The sequence below is a fragment of the Gekko japonicus genome, unplaced genomic scaffold (genome assembly GCF_001447785.1).
Source record: "Gekko japonicus isolate JY-2015 unplaced genomic scaffold, Gekko_japonicus_V1.1 scaffold19, whole genome shotgun sequence".
Taxonomy (NCBI): Eukaryota; Metazoa; Chordata; class Lepidosauria; order Squamata; family Gekkonidae; genus Gekko; species Gekko japonicus.
In genome coordinates, this window is record NW_015164664.1 from 706804 (window position 1) to 725261 (window position 18458).

The 18458-nt window shown below is 47.4% G+C and overlaps 1 protein-coding gene across 1 annotated transcript in view; it reads left to right on the forward strand.

Annotated features, from left to right (window-relative positions):
* TAF1 (TATA-box binding protein associated factor 1) overlaps window positions 1-18458 on the forward strand; it is a 38961-nt gene that overhangs the window by 9923 nt on the left and 10580 nt on the right. The window contains 19 exon segments of the mRNA XM_015409025.1: window positions 55-228; window positions 317-421; window positions 1345-1569; window positions 2364-2505; window positions 3196-3326; window positions 4234-4314; window positions 4446-4595; window positions 5045-5164; window positions 5255-5430; window positions 7925-8166; window positions 8600-8813; window positions 9806-9971; window positions 10961-11172; window positions 11582-11690; window positions 11908-12006; window positions 12763-12940; window positions 13847-13914; window positions 14910-15032; window positions 16060-16152. Coding sequence (XP_015264511.1) covers window positions 55-228; window positions 317-421; window positions 1345-1569; window positions 2364-2505; window positions 3196-3326; window positions 4234-4314; window positions 4446-4595; window positions 5045-5164; window positions 5255-5430; window positions 7925-8166; window positions 8600-8813; window positions 9806-9971; window positions 10961-11172; window positions 11582-11690; window positions 11908-12006; window positions 12763-12940; window positions 13847-13914; window positions 14910-15032; window positions 16060-16152 — 2808 coding nt within the window.

Consider the following 18458-nt stretch of genomic DNA (forward strand, 5'->3'; position numbering starts at 1 on the left):
GGTCCTGACTTATCTCTGGTTCCTTGACATTCTTCCCTGCTGCCCGTTGCTTAGATGAGAGAACAGGAGCGGCAGGCATCTGGAGGTGGGGAGATGTTCTTCATGCGCACCCCCCAGGACCTCACTGGCAAGGATGGGGACCTCATCCTGGCAGAGTACAGTGAGGAGAATGCTCCCCTGATGATGCAGGTGGGGATGGCAACCAAGATCAAGAACTACTACAAACGGGTGAGTCGAATGCTTCTGCTTGGTCTCTGGGCTTGAGCTTCAGCAGCCTGAGGTTGGCTTCTAACTCATTTTGTCTTGCTCCTAACAGAAGCCAGGCAAGGATCCTGGGGCCCCAGACTGTAAATATGGGGAGACCGTGTATTGCCATACCTCTCCCTTTTTAGGCTCTCTCCACCCAGGCCAGCTGCTTCAGGTGAGATACCACCTGCCTTTTCCTTTAAGGACTTGGGGTTGTGCTTGGGTGTCCTTTGGGGCATTCCCAGTGCAAACCAGGAGAGGCAAAGATGTTCAAGAGGGGTGTGGGGGACTGCAATGGTGAATGTGCTTATTCTGCTCAAATTAAATTACCTGTACTGCCCAGTTGCCCAAAGAGCTACTTCGTGCTACACTTCCATGTAGGAAATAATGCGGAGAATCCCGATACTTGTGCTTCTGTGCCTGTTGGGAGTTCTGTAATGTATGAAAAAATAATTTGAACTCTGCTTTCTGGCCTTTTCTCCCTCCTTGCCGTCCTAGAGAATTGTAGTGAGGTGGAGAAGCAGTACTGTGCTTTCCTTTGCAGAAGTCCCAGAGGGACAGATGCGCTAAGATCAGAGCACTTGGTTTGGCACTGGTAGACCATTTCGAGCTGTGGTCAGAATGCAGCAGAAAGCACCATGATGAATTGGGAGTAACTGTTGGCATCCAACAGTTTCTCCATCAGTAGTGGAAGGAAGGTGTCCTGAAGAATGGATTAATCCTCCCATTTGATCTGAGTTGCCAGGATTACACAGATTAGCTAGCAGGAGATCCTTTGCAAGGGGAGGGAAACCCCTCCCAGTTCTAATCGTGCCTTCCCAGAGCTCTTATTCACAGATTCATTGTTGTTTTGATTGGAGGGAAGATGAATAGCTCGGAACCAGAGTTTAAATACTTGAAGGGCTTCTGCCTACTCTTCTTTCTGGTTGCCTTGCCTCATTTGCTCTGTGGGTTTAATGTTGTGGTTTCTATTGTCAAAAAGGGAAGGGAATTCTAAGGCACTACAACAACAAAAATGGACCTCTTTAGCATTGAAAGTCTCGGCCTTTTGCTTGTTAATGGTGGCTTTGATTAACATGGCCTCTTCTCTCATCTCAGGCATTTGAAAACAATCTCTTCAGGGCACCAATCTATCTGCACAAGATGCCTGAAACAGACTTCCTAATTATCCGGACACGGCAAGGATACTACATCCGGGAGCTGGTGGATATCTTTGTGGTTGGCCAGGAGTGCTGTCTCTTTGAAGTTCCTGGTCCCAACTCCAAACGAGCCAATACTCATATTCGAGACTTCTTTTTTTTGGGGGGGGGGGGGATTACACAAGCTGCAGTTATCCTGAGATCAGGTTACTCTTCCCAGTCACTGCACAGGCAGGGCTCGTCAAGCTAGATGGATGCCCACTGACCAGTTCTGATCTCTTTTCAAGCTTCTGCTGTTTGTTCATACAGAGGTGCTCTTTACATCTCTGTCTTTCCTAGCCAGGGTGGGAAAAGAGCCATGCTAGCTGGATTGCCTTCATCACATACTAGAAGTAACTTTGCCTCTGACATGCAGGTCTGAGGACAGGCTGGTAAAAGAGTTTTGTGTTAATTTGCTGGACGAGCTAGTGTGTTTGAGATTCAAAGGGATTTTCCCTCTCCTCCCACAAGCTGAATCTGGCTTTCAGGTTCAGAGTACTTGCCCAGCTCTTCAGTTGTGTAGCATGGCTCACTTTCTTCAGGCTAAAAGTAAAGGTAAAGGTTCCCTTGCTCGAAAGCCAGTCGAATCTGACTCTAGGGTTGCGGTGCTCATCTCCGTTTCAAAGCCGAAGAGCCAGCGCTGTCCAAAGACGTTTCCGTGGTCATGTGGCCGGCATGACTAAACACCAAGGTGCACGGAACGCTGTTACCTTCCCACCGAAGTGGTACCTATTTATCTACTTGCAATTTCTTGCTTTCGAACTACTAGGTTGGCAGGATTCTTCAGGCTACTGGACTGATATTTACTGAACTGTTCCTTGAGTTGGGAAGGCACAGAAAAGGCACGGGGGAGTCTGCCTTAGAGCCGGGCTAGTCCCACCCAGCTTCATGACTGTAGTGTGTTTGCATCTCAGCCGTTCATTTTGGCTTCCCTATTAGGTCTTCATCTATCGCTTGTTCTGGAAGAGCAGGGACCGACCCCGGAGGATTCGCATGGAGGACATCAAGAAAGCCTTTCCGTCCCACTCAGAGAGCAGTATTCGGAAGCGGCTGAAGCTCTGTGCAGACTTCAAGCGCACAGGTAGGCAGGAGCTCAGTATGGTGAGCCAAGGCACAGGGTCCGCTGAGGAGACCATCATCTTCCTTGCCTCCAGGAAATTGGCTCAGTATGGTGAGCCAAGGCACAGGGTTCGCTGAGGAGACCATCATCTTCCTCCAGGAAATAGCTTGTACTTACATTTCAGTTTTTACCTGTACAGTGCATGAAAAGTGACACCCTCCTTTTCCACTTGCATGTGTTTTAAAGGAAAAAAAGCCACAGCTGATACATGTGTGCATCCTGCCACAATGTGTGCTCTATCAAGGTACAAAAAAATCTTGTAAGAAACGGCCCTCGGTGTGAGAGAGAATGGTTTCAAAACAGTTGAACCTCTCATGCTGTTGAAAGCCAGTGTAATGGAAATGGCTTTGAAAGAGAAATGGTCAACGAAGCCACACACAGTGTCGTGCATCACATTAAGTCTCCAGAAGTTTTTTGGGGGGGGAATTCACTACCGGGTCAATAAAGAAGGGTGATCTTTTAAAAAGGTTTTAGGATAACTAATCTTTATTAATGAGCGTTTGTGTGTCTCCTTGGAATCACTCATTCACTTCAGCTGTGTCTACTACTGGAGGACTGCCTGTTGTTTGCTCCTCCTGTGACTAGGAGGGAGGGAGGGAATGTTTGCTGGCATTGCTAGAGCGGCTCAGTGGAGGCTGCTGCTTGTTTCAGGAATGGATTCCAACTGGTGGGTCCTGAAGCCAGATTTCCGATTGCCGACTGAAGAGGAGATTCGAGCGATGGTGTCACCGGAGCAGTGTTGTGCCTATTATAGCATGATCTCAGCAGAGCAGCGCTTGAAGGTGAGCTTGTGTGGTTCACCAACTTCCCTGGTCTTACCAGTCACCATAGTGCTGTGAAAGATGCTTAAAAACCACAAGGCTGGCTCAGTCCTGCAGTCCCAACAGCAGGAGGATTTATGGTGATGATAGACTACCAATCATGATCACTTCTCCAGGTAAGCCTGGCTCTTAACAGGCATAGTTAGAGGTGCCTTGTCAGCCAGGCTGTAGCCAATCCTTCACCATGGAGCACTAACAAAGGTCCTGCTCCTTGCAAACCTTGGCCATAGAATAAGAATGTTCTGTTTTTTCCAGTCTTTGCAAGGTTCCAGTAGCATCAGAGCCTTACTTCCAGGGACATGGTGTTTTCGCTAGAATGCTTAACATTAAAATTACTAGAAATGAATACACAAGTTGGGTGGAGTTTCTCTTCAGGCCAAGGTGCTTTGTGTTAAAGTGGAATGAAGAGGGCAGGCAGACTTTAGGTTGTGTGTGCTTCAAGGTTCAGTGAACAGAAAGGTTGGGTGGAGGACAGTCTCCCTCTTCTCTTTGCAGTGCTCTAGGTTGGTAGTTCTCAGCCGAGCTGGCACACATTTGGCATCTGATTTGACTTGCATAGCACAGAGCAATCTCTGGCTTAGGAAAAACAGCTTCATAAAAAAGGAGCTGAGTAGGCTCTGTGGAAGACAGCTGTGAGCAGCTTTGGGGTTACTGTCCTCCAACACAAGGGTGATGCTGACAACAGCAAGTGGAATGTTTCAGTATCTGAATGGACTGATGGGCAGAAGTCTCTTCCTGAGCGAAAGGCCTGATGGACGCTCTTTTGTATATAAATCCTGTGTGAGCTAAGCTGTTCCAGGTCATCTTGAGCTGACTGAGCTAGTGTTGAGTGACTTAGCAAATCGCTTTTTTGTCTGTTGTTCTGCAGGATGCAGGCTATGGGGAGAAATCCTTTTTTGCTCCCGAAGAAGAAAATGAGGAAGATTTCCAGATGAAGATCGATGATGAGGTAGAGGCCAAACCATGCAGGGTGATGGTTTGATTTAGGACTTGTCAGTAAATGGGCAAGACCAGTGTGTCAGATGGTGAAGAACCTCCCACTGACACATTGTGGCTTTCTCTTCTCCTCCTCCTCTTTAGGTGCGCACAGCCCCTTGGAACACCACTCGGGCCTTCATAGCAGCAATGAAGGGTAAATGTCTCCTGGAAGTGACTGGAGTGGCAGATCCCACTGGTTGTGGAGAAGGATTCTCCTATGTAAAGATCCCCAACAAGCCAACACAACAGAAGGTAGGCGAGTGATCCAGGTTGAGAACTGAGAAAGAGGGCCTGGTCAGCAGCACTTGCTGAGCAATTACTTAAGGGTGTGCTGCTTATTGATAGGCAAAGGAGGAGAGGGGCTGTAGCTCAGTGGTACAGCATCTGCTTGGCATGTAGAAGGTCCCAGGCTCAGTCCCAGGCAGCACCAGTGGAAAAGCTCAAGCGATGTGAAAGACCTCTGCGTGAGGCCTAGGAGAGCAGTTGCCAGTCTGAGTAGACATTATTGACTTTGATGGACCAATTATCTTATTTCAGTAGAAGGTACCTTAGTGGGCATTAAGGAAAAGAGGAGTCTTTCGACCTCACCTCACAAGTACCCCCTCACGGGGGTCCACTTGTGTGGCCAAAGGGCCAGAGTTTCTCACTGAGGATCTTCACGTGGGCCCAGAGATGGAAAAGTGTTGCTCTTCTTCAAGCAGGATGACAAGGAGCCACAACCCGTTAAGAAGACGGTGACCGGAACGGATGCTGATCTCCGGCGCCTGTCTCTCAAAAATGCAAAACAGCTTCTTCGCAAGTTTGGAGTACCTGAAGAGGAGGTGAGAGTGGACAGAAGCTGTCTTAGACCCACCCTTCTGCTAAAGCAATGTTAGCAGCATTTTGCAGTCAGCAAATTTCTCATTCCTTAGATTAAGAAACTTTCCCGCTGGGAGGTGATTGATGTTGTCCGCACGATGTCCACAGAACAGGCTCGCTCAGGTGAGGGGCCTATGAGCAAATTTGCCCGTGGGTCTCGCTTCTCTGTGGCAGAACACCAGGAGAGGTACAAAGAAGAGTGCCAGCGCATCTTTGACTTGCAAAACAAGTGAGTTCTGATCTTTAAGTTCCTGATCCTTCTAGCCACAATGTTTGGGTTTTGTAACCCGTGAATGGCTCCATAGACCTAGGGGACACCTTCCTGTTTGTCCAGTATTGGTCACTCACCAACCATGACCACTTTCTGCCACTCAGGGTGTGTTGGAAGATCACTTTGATACCTTCTCCATAGCTGTACAATTTATAGAATCATCGAGTTGGGAGGTACCTCCAGGGTCATCTAGTCCAACCCCCTGTACAATGCAGGAAATTCACGAACACTTCCCCCTCCACACCTGCAATTACCGCTCCCACTCCCACTGAAGACCTTTGGAAGTCCAAATGTGGATGTATTTTCTAGAAGCTATTTAAGATGTTTTAGGTAATAGGAAAAAGCAAATGCTAGAATATGGTAGGGAAGTAGATGATGGGATTGTTTTTATCATGTATATGCATTCTTGTTTTGGTTTTAAATAACTTGCACTGAACCCAGGGAAGCTTAGGAAAAGCTGCATTAATGATCCTACAGTAAGGGGACCTTTGGAGGCACCTGGATCAGGGTGGATTGGTAGTGTTGCTGTTGGACCTGTCAGCGGCATTTGACACGGTCAACCACCAACTACTGATCCACCACCTCGCCCATGTTGGGATTCAGGGTCTGCCTTGCAGTGGCTCTCCTCATTCCTACAAGGTTGGTGACAAAGGGTGGCACTAGGGGAACAGCTGTCCCAAAGGCACCCGCTAGTCTGTGGAGTGCCACAAGGGGCGGTACTTTCCCAGATGCTCTTTAACATCTATATGCGCCCTCTTGCCCAGATTGCCCAGAGGCATGGATTGGGTTGTCACCAATATGCAGATGACACCCAGCTCTAGCTGTTGTTGGGCGGCCAGTCAGACTCTAACCCGGGAGATCTGGACCTGGCGTTGCAGGCCGTGGTTGGCTGGCTTAGACTGAGCTGACTGAAATTGAATATGACGAAGACGGAGGTCCTGTGCCTAAGTTGGGGCGAGCCAGGGTTAGGGATTCCACTCCCATCCTTTGATGGGGCACCACTCATGCCAGCGTCGGAGATAAGGAGCATGGGAGTGCTCCTGGATGCTTCTCTAACGATGGAGGCCCAGGTAGCAGCCACTGCTAAGTCAGCCTTTTACCATTTTCGGCTGATAAGGCAGTTGGTTCCCTTCCTCGAACACAATGACTTGGCGGCAGTGATCCATGCTATGGTCACCTCGAGATTAGATTACTGCAACACTCTCTACATGGGGCTGCCCTTGACCCAAATCCGGAAGCTTCAGCTGGTGCAGAATGCAGCGGCCAGACTGTTGATGGGACTCCCCATGCGAGAGCACATCCAGCTTGCACTGAAAGCACTGCACTGGCTACCTATAGCGTACCGAATTCGCTTCAAGGTGCTGGTGCTTATCTTTAAAGCCCTTTATGGTCAGGGACCTACCTACCTACCTGAGGGACCGCCTTTCCCCACATGTTCCCCAGAGAGCACTATGGTCAGGGTTGCAAAATCGTCTGGCCCTAAGGATGCCAGGCTGACATTGACCAGGACCAGGGCTTTTTCTGTGGCAGCTCCAACTGGGTGGAATGAGCTTCCAGAAGAGATCAGGGCTCTGTGGGACCTTTCACAGTTCTGCAGGGCCGCAAAAAGGGAGCTCTTCCGCCAAGCATTTATGTAAGGAGCTGCATTTCACCATCTATGCCCTGTGCCAATATTATTTCCAGCTGGAGCCCGCCGACTGTGGAACTTATCACTGAGTGTATGTGTCCATATGCACTTTATCACAGCTGTACCGCCATTGTTTTTTTCCCCCCTATGAATTTTTTTTATTTAAAAAAATGAAAAATTTACATTAAAATTAACATCAACAATCCCCCGGGTTCCCCTCGCACCCCCCCATAATTAAAAAAAAAGTTCATATAAACTACTTTATAAAACAACAAGGATCTAACTCAATAAATTACTATAACTACACTCCACAGAACAGACTGTAGACCTAACATGAGGCTAATCAGAGATTTATCAAGTCCAGTACCGCCATTGTTATGTAAATTGTTTTTAATAACTATGGTGTGGGTTTTTATATTAACATTTATATTTTATGTTGTTTTATTTATTGTTACCTTGTGTAAGCCGCCCTGAGCCTGCCTCAGCAGGGAGGGCGGGGTAAAAATCAAATAAATAAATAAATAAATGATCAGGAAGGTTTGCTTACTTAAAATACATATTCCCTATTTTTCTCTTCCAAATGAGACTATTGGCCCTAGGTCAAAAAGAGTGAGGGATACCAAACTAGCAAGGGTGTTCTGTTTCTCAAAGAGACAAAAGTTTGAGGTGTTTATGCGAGTCAGTTGCAGGGGAGCCCAAAGGCTCCATGTAAGTCCTTGAACACTGGCTTGGTGCTTGCCTGTTCATCCTTTCATTCTGAAGTTTATGGCCTAATGCCTTTGTACTGTGAACTAACCAACTGATTTGCAACCATCCCTGTTTCAGGGTTCTGGAATCAACTGAGATCTTATCCACTGACACGGACAGCAGCTCTGCCGAGGATAGTGACTTTGAGGAGATGGGGAAGAATATAGAAAACATGCTTCAGAACAAGAAAACCAGCTCCCAACTGTCCCGTGAGAGGGAGGAGCAAGAGAGGAAGGAGCTGCAGAGGATGCTTCTTGGGGAAGACAGTGGCAACGACAAGGAAAGGACCAAGAAAGACAGGCGGGACAAGAAAGGACTGTGTGAGTGTTTAGCTGCCTGGTGAGGGCAGCCAGTGCCAGGGAGGAAGGTGCAGTAGGCCCCAGCTTAAGCTTTTTTAATGGGAATTTCTGGCATCCAGTTCTATATGAATGCTAATTAGTAGTGGATTAATTAGCAAACTGTAAAGGAAGAGGAGTTCCATAAAGTGGAACTTGATAGTAGCAGAAAGGGAAAACTTAGAGAGTAGAATAGAAGTAGCCACAAATACAAGAGGTAAATGAACCAGACACAGACAGCTGAGGGGCTGAGTGACATCTCAAAAAGCTGCCCAGGGGATGTGAGTGAGTGTGGTTCCTCTCGCCTCTTTCAACTGAGGCTCCTGAAAGTCCGGACTGTGCAGTAGAATCCGGGAGACTTGGCCATCTTTGTGCTTTGGTTCTCCACTCAGAAAACACTGCTGTGTTGCCCTTTCAGCCTCTACTCCCAGCAATCTGGGAGGCTCTCATAAAGATGATGACACAGCCTCAGTGACCAGCCTCAACTCCTCCGCCACCGGCCGGCGTCTAAAAATCTACCGCACGTTTCGTGATGAGGATGGGAAGGAATATGTAAGATGCGAGACAGTCCGCAAGCCCTCAGTCATTGATGCATACAGCAGGATACGGACCACGAAAGATGAAGAGTTCATGTAAGGGCTTTGTGGGGTGCTGTATTTCCTTTGCCTGTTAGGAGATGGTGAGTTATTGGTGTGGGACTGTTTCCAGGAGAGGTGAGATGCAGGGAGAGGAAATTGCCTAAGGTCGCGGTCACACGCACCAAAAATAATGGTGGGGAAGCGAGGTGTCATGACTTGGCTTCCCCCGTGAGAGGGCGGGTGCAAGAGGTGGGGAGATCCATAGGGAAAGGGAGGGGTTCATGCTCTACCTCAGATTCCTGGCCGACAGGCATTACCTCATGCTTCCTGGCCGTCGGGCTTAGGTTCTGGGGCCTGATGAGGCCATCCTGACGCCATGAGAGCCTGCTGGAGCAATCAGACAGGGGAAAGTCTGTAGGTGGCCTGTCGCAACCCGTTTTCTACCAGATTTTCACCAGTGTCTTTTAACTCCTCTTTTGTGGCGGAGCAGAACAGGTTGCTGACGGCTGGGGGGCACTTCCCAGGTGATCGCACCCTTTCAATCTGCCAGCATTCGCATCTATGGCAGGTCTAATTGTGCGTATGATCGCAGCCTAAAGACTCCTGCTTTAGCATTGCATGTCCATCTCTGTCCGGAGCTCACATGCTTGGTTGATGGGGCCGGGTAGTTTTCTGTGATTCGTAAGCATTTGCAAATTGCACTTACACAGTAACACCTGAATTGGTTTCATTCTTTATTGGAATGGATTAATTCTTGGATTAATTCTTTATTCATTATTGGATTCATTCTTTATTGTGGCTTATCCCTGGAGATTGAATCTTGGCTGGTGAGAAACACTGGCATGCAGGGCCAACTAATGTTAAGTGGATTACTTTGCCGAAGGTAAGCCTTACCTGGCAAGATGAGGAGCTTGCTCATTTTAGTGGCTGGTCTAGAACCAGCTTTAAAAAAACACATGTTTAGTTCTGAGACTGAGAACAGGAAACCATATGAAGCTGGACTGGGACTGGACAGTTAACCATGTGTGGAGATCTTTGTTTTCCAGCCGGAAGTTTGCCCTTTTTGATGAACAGCATCGGGAAGAGATGCGGAAGGAGAGGCGCCGGATCCAGGAGCAGCTCAGGCGGCTCAAACGAAACCAAGAGAAGGAAAAGCTGAAGGGTCCTCCTGAAAAAAAGCCCAAGAAAATGAAGGAACGACCAGATTTGAAGGTAAATAAGCATGTACCAAGTCCAACTAGCTTACTAATGTCTGCTGGCTAGGAACAACTGACCAAGGTCTCAGACAGAGAAAGGTTTTTCCTGCCATCTGAAATCCTTTAACTGGAGAAGATGCTGTCAGAGATTGAACATGGGGCCTTCTGCATGCAGAGCCAATGCTCTGCCACTCAGCCACAGCCCTTCCCCAGAACAGAGGTGAATGGGCATCCAGCCAGCTGGAATATTGATAATTTTGACCTGCAGTTTTTGAAGGGGTTTTTTTGCTCTTGACGTCTCAGAAGCCTGAGGGAACCAAGCCTGTTTTCAGATGGGCAGAGCTTCATGGCTTGACATCTTTCCTTTCCCCTCCCCAAGGAGAAGCAGTATAAATTATGCAAGTAAACAAGCATTCAGGCCTGCTGAATTAGCTTCATTTATAAGGCAGTCACCACAGCCATGATTGTGAGATCATCCTTGCAAAATAACACAAAAATCCAGTGGTTCCTCAAAGGCTAATATTTGTTTCAGTGTGAGCTTCCATATGTCAGAATTTACTTCTTCAGATATATACCAGTGTCATCATGGCCAACAGCAAACAAGTTGTTTGGTGGTTGGCACATGCTGGATGTGTGTCTGTTCATGCAAGTCTTCATTAATGCAGATATAACCTTTATTTTTATGGTCAACATTTGACTAGAAGTACTCATGGCAATGAATGGTTTGTCAGTAAGGCCAGTGCTTTGTATCAAAATATCCCCATTTCTAAATCTGATGTTACTTTTTTGCTAGCATTTGTGCTGCTGTCCCGTCATTTGAGAGCTGTGCTCTTACTTTTCTGGTAGCACCTTTAAGACTAATAAACTTTATTGTCGCAATAAAGTTTGTTATTCTTAAAGGTGATACTGGGCTTTTGCAGCAATAGACTAACAAGGGCTAACTCCTCTGGATCTACTTTTCTGGTGCAAGCTTTGATTCTTTTTTCATTTTGTCTTTTGCTGCAGTTAAAATGTGGTGCTTGTGGTGCCATTGGGCATATGAGAACCAACAAATTCTGCCCTCTTTACTACCAAACCAATGCTCCACCATCCAATCCTGTGGCTATGACAGAGGAGCAGGAAGAGGAGCTGGAGAAGACTGTCATTCCCAATGATAATGAGGAGCTGATCAAAGTGGAAGGGACCAAGATTGTCTTGGGGAAACAGCTGATTGAGAGGTGAGGAGGAGTGCTGTGAGGTGCCATGGGTTTGTGCAGCAGCATCCCACTGACAGGCACTGGACTCCAAACTGGGTTGAAGTCCCATCTCAGCCATGAACCTTTGTCAGGTAGCTTTGGGGCAAATCAGTCTTTCAGCCTTGGTTCCCCATCTGTAAAATGGAAAGAATACTGGCTTCTCATAATGCTGTTGGGATGGTTAGTTCAGTAAGGATCTCTTCAAGGATACCATTTGGTGGTCGGGTTACAGGGATCATGAAGGCAGTACAACTCAGTGTCTTCCAATATAGTCCCATAAAAATGTGTGGTTGCTCCGAAGTTTGCGTTTGACCCAATTTCATCCAGAGCATAGTGGAAACTGTAGTGCTTCTGTCTCTCTCTCTCTCTCCCCCTGCGTGATCACTTAAAGTGCGGATGAAGTTCGCAGGAAGTCCTTGGTTCTGAAGTTTCCAAAGCAGCAGCTTCCGCCAAAGAAGAAACGGCGAGTTGGAACCACTGTTCACTGTGACTACTTAAATGTAAGCCCTTTAGTCATTTATTGCACTTTCCCTTGCTCTCCACCTTGCTGACAACTGTAGGGACTGATTCATTTTTAAACCTCCATCAGGATTGGGGATAATTGCATAGGAGCAAAAGCTGTAAAGAAAATTGGAATCCTCAGACATGGCTTTTCACAAGTATTGATGAGCTCAATGTACAACATGTGTGAACCTTGTGCTGTATGTGTCTTTTCAGCGGCCTCACAAATCCATCCACCGGCGGCGCACGGATCCCATGGTGACACTGTCTTCTGTCCTGGAAGGCATTATCAATGATATGCGAGATCACCCAAATGTAAGAGCTTAGTCCTGTGAGCTTTGGCCATGATGTATATTGGTATATAGAGCCACATGCTGTTCAGATCTCTGAGAGACATTGAGGAATCCTTGATTCTTCTCAGCTAAAGCTAGCTCCCAAAGCTAGCAGTTGGAATTTTGAGGGCAAGATTTCTGTTACGATTTTTTGAAGTGGAAGATGTTATTTGCCTGCCCACTTACCTGAATGAATTCCCAGATTTTCTTTCTTTCCCAGTAATCCTCAAATGGCAGCTGCCAAATGTTCCCATTTACAGATGTTGTTCATGTCTCCTGAAAGTTGAACCCCAGTTTACAGCAGCTAGATCCCAATACTACATTCCCAGAACTAAGTAGAGTTTCATGTCCCACCCTAAACCATGTACTCAAACATTTTACCAGAAATGATAAAGAACTTGCTGTCCTCCAACGGGATTCACCATCTAACTTATGAATAAGATGTGCTAACCGAAATAATATCAATGAATAAAAATGTCAAAGGCTCTTCATATAAATTTACCACATACAGACTGTGTAGTTGAAATGTTCTCTGGGTGATGGCATTAGCATCTTGGCTTTGAAGTCACTGGGGGGGGGAGCAGGCAGGCACCCTCCCACCATGCCTGGCTCCCTCTCCAGTTGAAAGTCCTCTCTCCTTCCTTGTAGCTTCTAGTGAGTGAGGCCAACAGAGGGAGGGAATCAATATTTGCCTGAAGAACAGGATAAAAATACAGTTTAACACTCCTCTCTTCCTCAGACTTACCCCTTCCACCAACCTGTTAATGGGAAGGTTGTCAAAGATTATTACAAGATCATCACAAAACCAATGGACCTGCAGACATTGCGGGAGAATGTCCGCAAACGCCTCTACCCATCCCGTGAGGAGTTCCGAGAACACGTGGAGCTGATTGTGAAGAACAGCGCGACATACAATGGTGTGTGCTTTTGTGATTTTTCTCTCTCTTGTGATGGAGATGACTCACAACAAAACTTTAAAAGTAGTTAAAATCCTCACTTGATATATACCAGCTTTCAAATACTGATAGGGATAGCTGGAATCAGGGGCCTTTGCTTTCTCTGGCTGCACAGAAAAAAGGGGGAGGGGGTGAGGCAGTTGAGGGGAGGGATGGGGGTGACTGGGCTTGTGGGTATGTTAAGGGTTTATTTGTAAGGCTGGCAAATATTAAGGGCATTCTTCTCTCAGTCCTTGTGCCCCTCTAGCACTTGCCCGGCTCTCATTAGGATAGGGTGTCCAGTTGCTTCCTTGATGGCCTTAAGTATTTCTCATCTGCCAGCATCTTCTGCTCTCTTTATTTTCTTCTTTTTGTCTCAATGTGCTGAGAAGCCTTGCATCTCCAGTCTGAAGAGTTTTCAAGCAGCCCTCTTTCTCCTTTTCAACTATGTAGTACCTAGACTGAGCCTTGCCTGGAGAGCCATTCATTCCATTTTCACCTGGTTCTCAATGACTTCCTGGGACACTTGCCCCTCTTTGTTTCTTGCCTTGTTTTTGCTGGGATTAGCTTCAAGTAACTGGTGGGATAGTGTTGCCATAGAAGCTCCACATAAGTGCCTGAACTGCAGGGAGTGTTCTGTTTCAGGTGTGTGAATGTGGAAGAGGATGTGTCTGTCTAGAGTGAACCTTTTGTGGCTGGGAGAAATGTTGATCATATGTTCTGCCTTTCAGCCCGGCAGTGCCTTCAAGGCAGCTCACAGCACTAAACCAATATTCAAGTAGCAAAATATACATTTAAATCTTAACTGCCAACGAAATATAATGATCATGTCCACTGTGGATCCTTATGTTGGAATGCCTGTATCCCACCATGGATATTTCTTTGCAGGGCCAAAGCACTCTCTGACTCAGATCTCTCAGTCGATGCTGGACCTCTGTGATCAAAGGCTGAAAGAGGCAAGTCTTGGGGCCAGCCAGAATATGAAGGGTGATGGAGCAACCCAGCAGTAGGGAGAAGAAGTTTGTAGTTTGGGGGCTTTTCAGTTCAGGATATTTTTAGGGCTGAGCTGAACTTCTGTTTGCTATTTGTAGTTTGCATCTTGTCTTTCAGACATCTGGGCTCCTCCCCAATAGATTTCCAAACAGATTGTGAATATTGTTTTAGTTTAGACCTCCATTGCTTGCTGCATATGGAAGGATGATGGTAATTTTCTGAGGAACAGTGCATATGTGCCTCCAGAAGGACTAGAGGAGAAGGATCCTGGAAGAGCATCAGAAGCGGAGCGTAGTTGATCGCACATTGCATATATTCTCAAAAAAGTAGAATCTAATAATAGGGATCACCAAGCTGAGTTTTAGGATTTTTAAATTATTTCCATAAATAGCAGAACTCGATGGTGGAACATCATTTTGCTTGCAACTTATAACTACAGTGGAAATGGAAACCAATATGTACTGTGCTTCTTCTGAGAGCCAGTGTGGTGTAGTGGTTAAGAGTGGTGGAGTCTAATCTGGAGAGCCGGGTTTGATTTCCCATTCCTCCGCATGAAGCCTGCTGGGTTGACCTTAGGTCAGCCACAATTCTCTCAGAGCTCTCTCAGCCCCACCTACCTCACAGGGTGTCTGTTATGGGGAGGCGATTTTAAGCCACTTTGAGACTCCTTAGGGTAAAGAAAAGAGGGGTATAAAAACCAACTCTTCTTCTTCAAAATAGTAGTACTTTCAAGGCTTATTTTTTTTAAAAAAAAAACTTTTTCAAAAGTTGGGGCTGAAATATAAGTCTACTTTGTTGAGCAATGTATGGCTTATACACACCAGCTAAAACAGCTGGAAAGTTAGACAATAGATGAACATGGTATGGAGAAAGCACATTGGTTGAAATATCACAATTACAGCATGCTGCCCAATGGGAAACAGTTTAAGGGAGTTATTTTAAAATGGCTTCATTTCAGAAGGAAGATAAACTGGCTCGTTTAGAGAAGGCAATTAACCCCCTTCTGGATGATGATGACCAAGTGGCCTTTTCCTTTATTCTGGACAACATTGTCACCCAGAAGATGATGGCTGTTCCTGATGTAAGTGTGTCTGTGGGGTGGAAGGAGTCTATAAGGGGGAGTGTTGCTGTAGCCTTATTCTTGAAGCACCGAATTGTATAACTGAGAGATGCCTCTTTCCTTATTAAGCATCTGGCTCTTGCTGTGACTATCTATTGACTCATTGAGCCCCTTCTTTGGATTTTGCCCAAAGAACTGTCCACATTCTTCTGCAACTCTGCTTAATAATGAGTGCGGTCACACGTGCCAGATAACGCCGGGGGGAAGCGAAGCTATTTGCGCCGTAGTAATTTGACCCGCCACTGTGTGATCAGACGCAGCAGCCAGTGAATCGGGTTTTCTCCTTCGCTGCGTGTTTCCAGCGCTCTGCAACAAGGGATCACTGACGCAATGGGAGCGCGCTGGAGTGATCGCACGGGGAAGTCCGTCAGTGGCCAGTCGCAGTTTGATACTGCACTTTCCCCAGTATTTTTTAACTCCACTTCTTCAGCAGTGCGAAACGGGTTGGTGATGGGTGCGGGACACTTGCCAGACGTTCCTGTGTGATCACACCCATAAAATCCACCTGGCATTCGTACGTATTGTGCAGCTACTTATATGTGTGATCAGAACAAATGTTGATAAATGGCCAGTAGCCTCCATACTGTCTGCTATTTTTGCTCTTATGTTGCTCTCATCTCTACTGGTCTGGTTAGTTTAGCTGATTTTTCTCTATAATTTTGGATTGTATTAATTGCTTTAATTTGGTTTTGTTGGCCATCTTTCAGATGGTGACATTTGCAAGGTGACAGATAACATATTAGTAAAATAATATCCTTGTACTGGAGCTGTCCTAGTCCATTTTAGCTTTTGTTAAGAATGCATAACAGATCCATACACTGGTCACTAGAATTTGCTTGCAGATACTGGCAAGGAATGTTTGTTCTGGCTTCAGCTGAATGTTGTAAAAAAGCATACTGACATCCCCTGGTGGCTTGATCTGGTATACATTCACTCTGAAAGAACTGGTTCTCAGTTACCTTCTTATCTGCTGTCATCTACTTTTCAGTCTTGGCCCTTTCATCATCCCGTTAACAAAAAATTTGTACCAGATTACCACAAAGTCATCATCAGCCCAATGGATCTGGAGACAATTCGCAAGGTGAGTAAGACAAAAGGTGCAGCAATTTTGCTTCATGTGGCATCTCGTAATGCTTTTCAGCTAAAGAAAGGCCTGTGCATGCTTACTGAGCTGAAAAGTTCCAGGAATGAATGCAGATGCATTTAAACCAGGTAAAATACCAAGAGTGGAACTGCCATGTAAAAATTTAACCCAGTGTGCAATAGCTGTACATTTCTAACCTCAGCTCCTGAATTTCACTTTGCTGGCTCTGTTATGGGCCAGAAGCCAGGTTAAAAACTCTATTAAATTAGGAGTGCAATCCTAAGGGCAGCCTGCATTGCAGCAACTGAGTGCTGGTGTAAGCATGGAGCCACTAGTCTGCTCCCTAAAGGGTTGCAGCAGAGACTAGGAGGCAGAAAAAAGACCGAGAAGTGGGGCTGCACAGACTGCAACCACATTAGTGTCCCCAGCAATTTTTGCATCCTGTACAGGTGTGCCAATAGAGTTCTGATGGACAGGGCAGACAGAACCAGTCATGGGCTGGCAATCCAGGGACCCACATCACAGTCAAGGGGCAGGAAGGAGCGGGGCCTTGTCTGCAGCACATCCCCCCCACCCCTGTAAAGGAGCAGAGACCTGCCGAACAGAAACAGGGCGGCTGGCAGAGTTAGCAAGGGCCCCAGCAATCTCCCACTGGTGGTGACCCCAAACAGGTCCACAGCCTGTAATCACCAAGAAGGAGGCCTGAGGAGATGACAAGGAGAGTGCACCCGGCCAGGGACCCTGCAGTCCCCTGCCCCCTCAGCAGTACCTCCTCCACATGTCTGTTGCCAGGGTGACAGGGGGGCCCCTCCCCCAGACCACCCACCAGCCTATCCTCCCTTCACACAGCAGCCAGCGAGGTGAGTAAGGGGGACCAAGGTGTGAGGCCAGCCTTGGAGGTGCTGTGGGACTCCTGCTATGTTGGCAGAGGACCGTGATGGGGGACCAGTGGCACTTGCACAGCCAACCGCAGCCACCCAAGCATGGGCATCCCTGGGTCAGAGCCCTCCCTCTTGTATTGGTCATTGGCCATCCCTAAGGAGGAGTCACAGATAAGGCGGGGAGGGAGTGAGGTGGGAGGGGAGTTGAGCTCCTGTTGTGCAGTTGGAACCAAACAGACAGAGACATGGTTGTGGCACAACCCAGCCTTTACTGAACTGCAAATCTTGGAAAGGTCTGATAACTCAAGTTGCCACCTCTCTGGGGCCATGGAGAGAGAGACTAAGCCTTCCCTGGCATGGCATACATCTAAGTGAGGTGGAGTCACAGGTAGAAGAGCTCTCAGGGTGCAATGCTCCACTCCAGGAGGCAGCATGGGACTGCAGACTGAACAGAATGTGTGTGTTGGGGTGGGGGGAATGCCCAGAGGTCTCCCTGTTGAGTCACCACATGCAGTGATGGCAACTGGGCACAAACACCATGCTGGGCTCAGTCATGGATGTGGTGCCCTGGCAGACTCCATAATCCCAGCTCCATGGGGAGGGACTTTGCCTTGAACCCCCCCCTTGAGGCAGATGATGGTACCATCCAAACTACACTCACCTGTCCTGGTGCTCAGTGACTGCTAAGGATCCATCTACTGCAGCTACGCAAGGGTGTGATCCTACAAGGGAATGAGTGCAATGGTTGCCCAGAAAACTGCTCCACTGAGTAGAGCGGGGCAGCTGCCAGACCTCCTAAACCACCAAAGAGCCATGTCCTCTGCTGGGTGGGGGCGTAACGAGGCAAAAGAATGATCTACAAATGTGGGGCTGAAAACATCCCCCCATCAGTTTGCCTGTGAAACTTTCCTAGGTTCTTTCCCCATTACGTGACAGGGGCCATGGTGCCGGGAGGGTGTGGATAATGCCACCCCTGCATGAACACTGTGTTGGGCTTGATTGCGGGAGGTGGCATTGCTGAGACAGCACCTGGCCTCATGCAAGGGGAATTAGGAAGCAGGTGTGTGTTCCTCATCCTTGCTTACCAATCACTGTGCAGTCACCACTTTGGGTTGAGCCTTAGGAGGCGGGGTAGCTGTTAGGGTTATGCAATGAGACATGTTAGCCACACAGTGTGGACTTTGCTCTCCCCCTTGGGTGTTAGCATTGAGTGCTCGCCCAGTAGTGATAAGTGCTCACTCTGTACTTTTTCCACTACCAAAGCGCCACAGCACTTGCTCTAAGTCCACACAGGGAGCTCTGAAACAGAGTCCTACGTCACATGCTCTACCTAATGAGCTCGTGGGCATCCTGGCCAAGGGTACTATAGGGCTGGGGGGGATGGCGATTGAGTTATGGCGAGGGGATCTGGCTGCCACAGGG